General features: G+C 34.2%; 1 protein-coding gene and 1 long non-coding RNA gene across 2 annotated transcripts; both read right to left on the bottom strand.

Moving 5' to 3' along the window:
• Nucleotides 1-2,664: 2,664 nt before the first annotated feature.
• Nucleotides 2,665-4,407, bottom strand: LOC148788245 (uncharacterized). The gene is made up of 3 exons (XR_016065316.1): nt 4,352-4,407; nt 3,775-3,841; nt 2,665-2,954 (listed from the first exon to the last, which is right to left on the bottom strand). It is a non-coding gene; the product is annotated as an uncharacterized LOC148788245 (long non-coding RNA).
• Nucleotides 4,408-9,350: 4,943 nt separating this feature from the next.
• LOC110011885 (uncharacterized) lies at nt 9,351-10,502 on the bottom strand. The gene is made up of 3 exons (XM_020693469.2): nt 10,291-10,502; nt 9,888-10,053; nt 9,351-9,755 (listed from the first exon to the last, which is right to left on the bottom strand). Exons 1-3 carry the CDS (start codon nt 10,500-10,502, stop codon nt 9,351-9,353), a joined length of 783 nt encoding a protein of 260 aa, XP_020549128.1.

Genomic DNA, 10,502 nt, shown 5'->3' with positions numbered 1-10,502 from the left:
GTTTGCTACAGTACTTGAGACCCCTTTAGCCTCTCTAATTGCTGCTCTTGAAGATGTTGTAGGTCCAAGCTCTTTGCCAAGCAAAGGTGTTGGGAGTGATGTTCTCCCTTCCGTTAATAAATTTCTACTTATATTTGGTGGGCGTGTGTGCCCTAAAAACATTTTGGATACGAATCTGTAATGTTTTGAATGCTTCCCAAGTTGTTTCTATTGGTGGTGTAGCCAACTTGGATATTCCTACTGAAGTTTTCCTTCATAGTTTACTTGTTCAATCATAAAATATTTTAAGTAGGAATGTTTTTTGGAATACCTTTCCCTGCTTTCATCTTTTCTTCTGTATAACGAATGTATTGGTGGTCACTAGACCTTTAACCTTGCCTTGATAATTTGAATTAGCAGTTTTTTTCAAACCTTTGTCTTCTTCGGACAAATGAGAATTTGAAGTCTTTTCCAAACCTTTGTCTTTTTCGAACGAATGAGATGGGAGGTCTATTTTCGACCTTTGTCTCTCAAACATCGTTTTTTTCCAAACATTTAGGATTGGGGTTCTTTTGAGACCTTTGTTTTTCCCAAACATCGTCTTTTTCAAACATCATTTTTTTTAAGATTGAAGGTCTTTTCCAGACCTTTGTCTTTCTTAGACATTGTTTTTTTTCCGACATTTAAGATTGGAGGTCTTTTTCAGATCTTTGGCTTTAATTCGAGCACATTCCTTAAAAAAAATTCTTCATTGCTCGACTCAGCATACACCTTTCATAGTGCTACATTCATGCGTAAACCTTCGGACTTTCGTTCTTTCCCTGGCATATCTTGGAGCAGTAAGCTCCGTTCTTAGCCAGTTATAGCACCTTGAAGGGCCCCTCCTAGTTTGGGTCCAATTTTTCGATATGCTTGGAAGCTTCAAGTTTCTTTAGCACTATGTCCCCTACCTAGAAGTCCTAGGCTTCACTTTTTTGTTGTACATTTTTTTTCATTTGTTTCTTATATCTGAGGATCTTTGCATATGTTAAGTCGTGCTTCTCGGGAAGCAGAATTAGATCTAGTTCCCACTGCTCTTCATACATTTTAACTCTCGTTGTTTCAGTTCCAGTATCTGCAGGGATCATAGCCTCTAATCCATATACCATGCAAAACAGCCAATGGCATTTCCTAGCATGGAGCGATACGCCCATAGTAAACCTGGTAACTCCTTAGGTCAATTTCCTTTAGACCTTCCGGACGAGTTTTTAGATGTTGCAATATGATTCAATTTACAGCCTTGACTTGTCCATTGGTTTGTGGGTTGGCCATGGAGGAAAAATTCTGAATACCAGTTTTGCACTTTCTTCCCTTGAAATTGTGTCTCATTATCTGATATTAGGATCCTCAGTATTCTAAATCGGTAGAATATATTTTTCCTTAAGAATTTCATCATTTCATCCATTTGGTGAAATGCTCAACTGCTACAATGACAAACTTTCTTTGCCAATTGCTGGGGGAAAAAGGTTCTTAGATATCAATTCCCTACTAATCGAAAGGATAATTCACTGGAATACTTATCAGGTTTGTCGAAGGTGTATGGGGTATGTTAGCGTGGAACTGGCAACTTTTGCTCTTTTTTTAGAACTCCAGGGTAGGGGTGTAAACGAATCAAGCTTGAGTCAAGCTCGACCTTTTTCGGTGAGTTTGAGTCGAGCTCAAAATCGAATCGGTTCGCAAAGACTCGTCTGGCACTCCTACTCCAGAGCATCTTTGGATAGCATTGGCTAGAAGTATCCTTACCTCAATATCTTCTAAGCCAATGCTCTTCCACTCAAATGGATTCCACAACTACCCTCATGTATCTGTCGCATCACATAAATAGCTTCATCCATATTTACACATTTCACCAGGATTCCAAAGTGTGGTTTCTTATACAACTCTCTCTCTTGTATCATGAATCTCGATGATCGTATTCTCATCCATCAATTATAATCTTTATCATCTGATCTTTCCCCTTGGAGAAATTTGGTCATTGATGTTTTCCAATCGTCCGAGGTGGCGCGAACATTCAGTAATGTAAACCTCTTCTAATTTTTTGGCCTGGGGGTCTTACTCTTGAAGGTCTCTGCTCGCCCTTTCTAGTTAAGGGTCTTTGTCGACCTTTTTACTTTTGATTTTTCTGAGATTAGCTAGGTGATTTTTCTAGATTTTATCCCGTAAGATGCACTTGCAAACTTTGACAGTGCATCCGCCCTCTCGTTGTCTTCTTTCGGAACTTGATATAACTCAAAATTCACAAAATAGTGTTAAAGTTCTCATACCTTTAGAAGGTATCTGACCACGTTTACTTCTTTTGCCTCATAAGTTCTGTTAATTGTATCACCAATTGGGAATCTGTGTAAAGATCATGTGTTTTGCGCGCAACTAAGAAGCTAATCTCATTCCTGCTATAAGTGTTTCATACTTTACTTCATTGTTAGTTACTCTAAACGTTAGGTTCAAAGCCACCTCGATTTTGATACCTTGATTTCTTAAAATGATACGTTCTCCCCCTTGGGGTTAGCTCGAGGAAACATAAACTTGAAGGAACCATTTTCCCTGGTTGACTTCTTCACGTTGGTTATTCATCTCTACTACAAAATCTGCAAGCACTATGTAGCACCCCCTTCGCTACAAGGGCTCTATCTACCCTAAACGTCATACTTATAGTAATCCCTGTGTTTATATATATAAATGCATATAATCATCTAATCAATATGCATACATAATTACAACGTCATAACGACATAGTCAACCCACAACATCACTTATATACAAATCAAACACCATAGGTGATCCACCACAGTTGATCGCTACGCCTATGTTCTCTTTATACAAACAAAATAAGATTTGTACTCTAGCTGACAAGAGGAGAAAACAACATACTGGCCCGACCTGCCTGAGTATAGTGCATAGATCTAATCTTCAACAGTCAAACACCTCAAAGTCTACTCCTGAAAGAAAATATCAACAGATGGATGATCCTGCCACTCAATAAGTAAATAATCGACCCTATCTATATATGTACATCAAACACAGTCCAAACAGGACAAGTAGGCAACATGCATGGATTACAGTCAATTTAACTCCAACAGTACACCACATAGCTATCTCACAATAAAATAATCAATTAAACTTTCTTTTTCCTAGTTTGCTTACCAGAAGGTGATATCGTGTTTTTCCCGTCAACTCAATCTCACCGTTATATAAATTTAAGTGAATCCCCTTGACAGCCGGCTCATCAATCTCATTTCGCATCATAGCTCTTTCAATTCGCATCATAGCTCTTTTATTTCGCATCATAGCTCTTTCAATTCGCATCATAGCTCTTTTATTTCGCATCATAGCTCTTTTCACATCACATCTTTTTCATATCGCATCAAAGCTCTTTTCATTTCATTTCTTTCTCATATCGCATCAAAGCTCTTTTCATTTCATTTCGCCTTATAGAGCTTTTCAACACATCAAGGGGTATTCACGCCACAATTATATTCAATTTCCACCACTCCCTCATTTCCACATATCACCATTCTTGTAAGCAACTAGTAACGTAAAACAATATATCATTACATTCTCATTTTCAGACATCCACAACAAACATGATATTTCAACGTGTTTTCACATTCCACGTACACAGTATCGTCAATCAAATCAAATCATTCACCACGCATATATTTTCAGATAAAACAATATCAGCATGAACCACAAAGTCATATAATAGTAATACCACAAATAAAGAGAACATATATAGATAATACCAATTATTTTACTTACCTCAACCTCACAACGTTTCTTTCTACTCAATCGCTAATTGTCAGTCCTTTCACCTCACCCCCGTGTCCTATAGTGAGTTATACCACATACAATTAATATATCGAGAATATCATAATTTCTTTTAAATACAATATTAAATATTATTCGTACAATTTCTACTAATTCTTTAATATTCCACTTCTATCGAAATACAAATCTTCGTTTTTCCTCTTTATTAACATACCATTTATTAAATATAATTTTCGGAATTTTTCTACGGATTTCTTATCAATTTCTCCCTATTATATAATTTAATTAAATAACAACACGTAGAATTGCGTATTTAATTAGCAATTCCGATGGAATGATATAAATTGCTATAGCAATATTCAAATCTAACGAATTTAATAATCTAATTAACCAACGACATTATTTTTATATCCGATTCTATATTTAATTTAGACACTATTTTAAATAGCCAAACCCATAAAATATTCCGATTAAATAGTACATCGCTTAGTATAATCAACATTTAATAAACGAACTAATTAAATAATATAATTATATAAATTAATAAAAATTAAAGTAGAAATCTTACCTCGCGTAACCACTGAAACAGAAAATAAAATTGCAATTTTTTTAAGATTTGTGATTGTGTTGGTGTGATTGAACACACATATATATATAAGTAGAGGTGGGGCGGTGGGTAGTGGGCCCACCCTCAAAATCTTTTATCCTTTCTTTTTTTCTTTTTCTTTTGTATATATATGTAGATATATTATTTACTAATATATATATCTGTATATATTACTTTCTAATATATATATATATATATATATATTATGTACATATATATATTATTATATATTTTGTTATTTAATTAGAATTTTCTCAAAATACCCATTACGTCCTTCCTAATTTTCTTAATTAATATAAATTGTCCCAAAATATTATAACGAACTCCAATTTAATTTCTTCAAGTTCTATTATATCCCAAATTCAATCTATAATTTATTTATTAATTAAATTTAAATTTTTAATAATTACCAATTAGTCTCCCAATTATATATTATAATTTTTGGGGCGTTATAACTTGACCCTTGATTGACCTTCGAGAAGCATCAAGTTTGTATAATACTAGCTTTAAGGGTTGGTTAGTTAATATATTTATAACATGAGACCAGAAATAAGGTCTCAACTTCCTCGTAGTGACTATCTTACGAATGCATGTTTTTCAATTACCAAGTAATTCTTCTCAATGCCTTGTAGCATACAACTCGCATAATAAACTAGTCACTAATCCCGATCCAAAACTCTTATTAATACTGAGTTTAAAACGAATTCAAATATGGCCAGTACAGATATAAAGGTTCTCCATCTATAAGATTTGCTAGTAAAGAGGGGAAGAGAAGTAGTTCTTCAAATCATTAAAAGCTTTCTCACACTCAACAAGTCATTCAATAGCTTTCATATTTCATAGAATTTTAAAGAATGACAAACACTTATAAGCAGCTTTGGAGATGAATCTACTAAGGGATGACATTCGCCCTACAAGCCGTTGGATGTCTTTCACAGACCTAGGTGTGGGCATCTACAATATAGCCTCAATCTTCTTTAGGTCTTCTTCAATCCCTCTTCTATGACAAGATATCCCAGTAACTTGCCACTGCGGACTTTAAAAGTACCTTTAGCCAGATTCAACTTCATCCCGTACTTCCTCATCCTAAAGGATTTGTCTAGATTCATTAGGTGTTGGAATTGGTCCGAGCTCTTTACCAACATGTCATCAACATGTACCTCTATCGTCTCCCCAATCAGGTCTTTGTACATACTATTCATTACCTTTGATACGTTGGGCTTGTGTTTTTTAATTTGCTTCATTTAGAAAAACAGAGGGAGGTAATATGTTCATTTCTGATATTACAGGGGGTGGTGTGTTCCTATATATATGGAGTGAGGTTAACATCACTATATTTTTTTTCTCGTAAGCACAAAATTATTACATAAAAATATTAAATGTGTGGTAAAATTTGAAATTTATGCAAATTTTTTAGCTAACGTCGGTGTTTTTCATCCAAATCCTAACAAAAGGGGTATGTGTAAACAATGAATTTTTAAAAGGGGTGTAAGTGTAATTTCAAAGTATCTAGAAATTATAATTTCGCATTTTGAAAGTTTTTTTTCTTTTTTTTTTTTTTTTGTTGATAACTAACATGGTTGAGATTTATGATAATGGTAAAAGTGGTAAGATTGGATTGGTTTCGCCACACATTCCCATGAAATGATAAGGGATGTTAACAACTCAAAATGAACCATAAGATCTTGTACTATGATCTTCTCCCCCTCCCCCTAACTGGTTTGATGTCGCGTGGGCAGGCATCACGAGGCGTGCGACACACAGGGCTGACCAACGTTAATAGTTATGCTTGGCAGTTGAGATGGGCGGTTGCTGAGCACTTTCAAGCAGTTATGGAGAGCATGAATAGAATTGTAGGAGACGATTGGCATTGTCCATAACCTTGACAATCGTCATCCACTTGGTGCCAATTGTATGCTTAGTTAGTTTATTCTGAGTGGCCCAACAGTTGATGGTCGTTCACTGCACGTTTTTGTATTGTTGCGGCATCAAAATTGCACAGTGAGTTGCGTGTGCAAGTCTAGGCGTTCCTTGTATTCTTGCTTGATGATTAATGCAAGATTGGGTTAATTACCTGTAAACGATTGTGCATTAGTTACGTTTGTTGCTAATTTGTGCATATGGTTTTTTTTTTAGCTTGCTGAATGCAATTCAACACTATATCAAATACGAACTACTTGTGAGATCGAATGAAAGGCTGACTAGTTTTAGGCAAAACTAGGATGCACAACGGGCAAAAAATTACTAGATGTTGAAACCCCGGTGACCATAGGCTAGTTCACAAGGGTTGTTGCAGCAGTCATGCTCAGTCTAACGATGTGGCATGGTGCAGCATCAAAATTGCCAATAAGGCAGGCAAAGGCTCTAGCGTGTGCGGGCATTGTGCGGACAGTTGTGGAGTTCGTCGAACGATGTGCTGACTAACGATGTAAATGGTCTTTGTATTGGAGTAGACACCAACGATACTGTTCTACTTGGGCAACTACTCCAATATGCACGTTGTAACCAATATATATGGTTGGGATTGCTTTGCAAATTTTAGGGTGTTTGGTACATTGATGTAATTTGATGTGTTCGGATAGTTAGGAACGTTTTTTTGTAATGCATCAACTGTCTATAACTAATGATGACCTCAAGGGATCGATGGTTGGTTTTTGGGAAAAATGCAAGCAACTCTCTTGTGATATTGCAAATGAGCAAATTACTCCCTTATGAAAAAATAAATAGAGATTTATCTATATTTTTTAAAATACAACAATTTACCCTCTTATGATTTTGAAAATAAAGCAATTTACGTAAATTGCTTCATTTTAAAAAATACAGAAGTATAAATTGCTATATTTTTTTTATAAAAGGGTAATGTACTTATTTTTAATATCATAGAGGAGTACATTGCTATTCACCCGTTGGGTTTTATTACCAAATTTTGTTTCATTCCACGATTTAAATATACTGAATGTGTGGCATTTAATTCGTCCAGAAATCTTATGATTGTGCATATATTATGGTGTGGGCAAAAGATATTTTCACAGTTCGGGTTTGGGTTAATTAGCGAACCATCTTTAATCCTTTTTGAAAAAAAAAAGAACAAATAAAAATAACTATTTTCGCAGACCTAGACTCTTACACTATGTTTATTTTCATTTTCAAGTTATTTTCGGGACGAGTCAAAACATACCCAATGTTTGCCATCATTTAGAAACACCTTATCTAGGTGTTTTAAACTGTTTTAGCATAAATACATACATATATATACATAAATATATATAAAAAAGACATGATTTGACAATGATTTGATAATGAATAGTAATTTTTGTTTCCCAAAACATAACATTAAACATACCATACTTATTTTAAATTATCTCCAAAAACAAATCCAAACATACATACTATTTCTAACACATACTATTTATCTTTGTTTTTCTCTCTATCTCCATATACAACAAAACACTCAGAAAATAAATCCAAACATTATGATAGGATTTTGATTATGCTAATTAGTTGCGATTGCGGAAAAGATCAATAAGCAAAATTAGTAAAGGATAAGATTCATGAGATGCAGATAATAATACCCCCGGAATTCATTCATTTTAGGAAAAGAATGCAATCAACCGCTTATAATATTGCCAATGAGCAAATTACCCCCTATAAAAAGAATTGATAATTTATTTTTTTGTATTTTAAATATGTAGCAATTTACCTCTCCGTGTTTTACAAAATGATGTAATTTATCTCTTTAGCAGGTGATAAATTGTTTTATTTTAAAAAACACATGAAGTAAATTGCTATTATTTTTTTATATGGAAATTTACTTGTTTTCAATATTACATAAAAGTAAATTGTATTAAACCCTTCATTTTATTGGTACTTTTTTTTAGAAGAGAGTTAATTAAAGATTTGGCAAAGACAAAATGGCAGAAGTCTTTGATTGCAATACCTTCTAAATTCTGTTAAATTCTTGAATTTTACACACACCATATCCTGAGAGAGAAGTATAAGCATATCTGAATTTGAACATTAAGCTTTTGAATTGTATATTTTTGTCATGCAATCCTAATTTATCCGATTTCGATGTTTGACCATTAATCAATTATTGCCTAAAAAAAATATGGACTTACTATTTATTAGTTCAATTTAATCATATAATAGTAATTATAGACTATATTTGCAGTGAATTGTAGTAGTTTTTATTTTTATATTTCAGTTATTTAATTCTTTTATCAATCGCTGTTTTTTTTAATTAATAAATCGATATTTCTGATTCTTTTATGGTGTGTCAAAATTTCATTTTGAAGAGGTATTGAAGTTCAGTATATATATGAACATACATTAAATATGTACGTAACATATACATAAACGATCTAAACTTTGAATTTACAACACTGATATTTCATTATAAATTAATAATTTATAACGGGATTAGCATTTAAGTTATTAATTTAACATGAAATTATATTCGACATAATTTGTAGTATTTCAGCCCCTCGTACGTAAAAATTTCCCACTAATCTAACCAAAAATACATCCCAAAGCACCCCCCCCCCCCTCCTTCCCGGTTTGAAGATAAGCACATTTGTAATTAGCTCGTCCACAGCTCTTTTGGGTTTTATTTGTTAAATGGGCTGGACTCGTATATGCATATATTGACTAAGAAAAACTTTAGTTCGAATCAAATTTTATCGAATAAAATCAATCACAAAGGAGGTGTTCGTACGTTTATTATATAATTGCTCATTTATTTTCTCTGAATTATACACTAATCATACAACAAATACAATGTATTTATCATATAATGAATTTGAGTTTGACAGGTCGAATTCAAGTTAGAATTTCCCCGTTGACTACATTGATTGAGCCCGATTATGTGTTGTTCTTGTTTGGATAAAAATGGGCAGCCGAATTACAACAATATAGTTCAAAACACAATTCAGACAAAGTAAGAAATTGAATGTTGCGATCATTACAATCGAGGTAAACTGTCAAGGAGAAATTTAATCTCAGAATCTACACTACAACCTTCACAGTGCACGTCTGCATCATCAACCATGTCTTCCCAACTACTTCTCCTCCTGTGGTTATCTTGTTTGGTACAACACACCGGCCGGCGCCTCAAAGCTGGATTCTCCACCCACATTGTCCTCAACATGCTCTTCAGTCTATCACGATGCTCTTTCAGTTTTCCCCTCACATATTTGGACTTCTTCATGCCGGCCATCAACTTCATGCCACATGCTTTCAACTCATCCTCGCCACTAAAGAGAAGGATGATGCACGTAACGTATAAAGCTCCGATGTGATTTGCGTTCAGGGCCCCTTGGAGGTGGGCGAGTGCTGATTTAGGTCCTTTTCCAGTGAAGTAGTCGAGCTGAAATGAGTCAAGAAAATTACACCATCAAAGTAAAGAAAAGTTGAGGGGTCGGATTTTGTCTTTTTTGTTTGTTCAAATGGACTTTGTATCTATTAGTCTTTTCATATAAAAAATATACACATTACTTACCACTGCTTGTCTATACGGAATCTCTGGATTTTGACAGTCTTGGCATTTTGTGAAGAAAGCTTCTTCCTTTTTAGTTAAGGGTTTCCATGCTACCAAAGGGAAATTGTCTAAGGACATATTTTGATATACACATGGATCCTCCGCTGCTTCATGAAAATCTTTGCAGCTGGAAAATAAAGAACCCCTAATTAATTAAAAGCAATATGTCTAGAGAAGTAGTACTGCAAGAAGACCAACTCATCCTACTCAGATGCACCAAAAACACATAACTATTAGTTTTCTTCAACTAACTGAGATCAGATTACAGTATTCAAATTACTATATTAATCAAGAAAAGGCATTAAGATCTTGCATGCAAGAATATTCATTCATGTTTCAACAGTAGAAAAGAATATATACATACCTCAACTTGGCATTATGGATGTCCGTAAATGAAGTATGCGCAAGTCGACATAATATTTCAATCAGTAATTCTCTAGGGATATTGTCCATCATGCTACTGTTGGTTGCATGCATGCTCCGTTTTGTTATCTTGGAATTACTTGGACTTCTCAAGATCGTCGAGGTTGTTGCCCTTCCCATGTTCCTCGAATCCTTGACGTTCTTATTCACCAT

The sequence above is a fragment of the Sesamum indicum genome, linkage group LG4 (genome assembly GCF_026168435.1).
Source record: "Sesamum indicum cultivar Baizhima isolate 11 linkage group LG4, ASM2616843v1, whole genome shotgun sequence".
In the NCBI taxonomy this organism is placed as follows: domain Eukaryota; kingdom Viridiplantae; phylum Streptophyta; class Magnoliopsida; order Lamiales; family Pedaliaceae; genus Sesamum; species Sesamum indicum.
The sequence above is the reverse complement of the archived record's forward strand: the minus strand, read 5'-3'. Positions and strand labels throughout refer to the sequence as shown.

Excerpts from the sequence above, each read along its gene's own strand:
- LOC110011885 (XM_020693469.2), bottom strand. The coding sequence starts at position 10,502 with ATGGTGAATAAGAACGTCAAGGATTCGAGGAACATGGGAAGGGCAACA. Across the intron at positions 10,054-10,290 it reads ATCCATAATGCCAAGTTGAG|CTGCAAAGATTTTCATGAAG; the intron begins GTATGTATATAT and ends TTTATTTTCCAG. Across the intron at positions 9,756-9,887 it reads TTCCGTATAGACAAGCAGTG|CTCGACTACTTCACTGGAAA; the intron begins GTAAGTAATGTG and ends GACTCATTTCAG.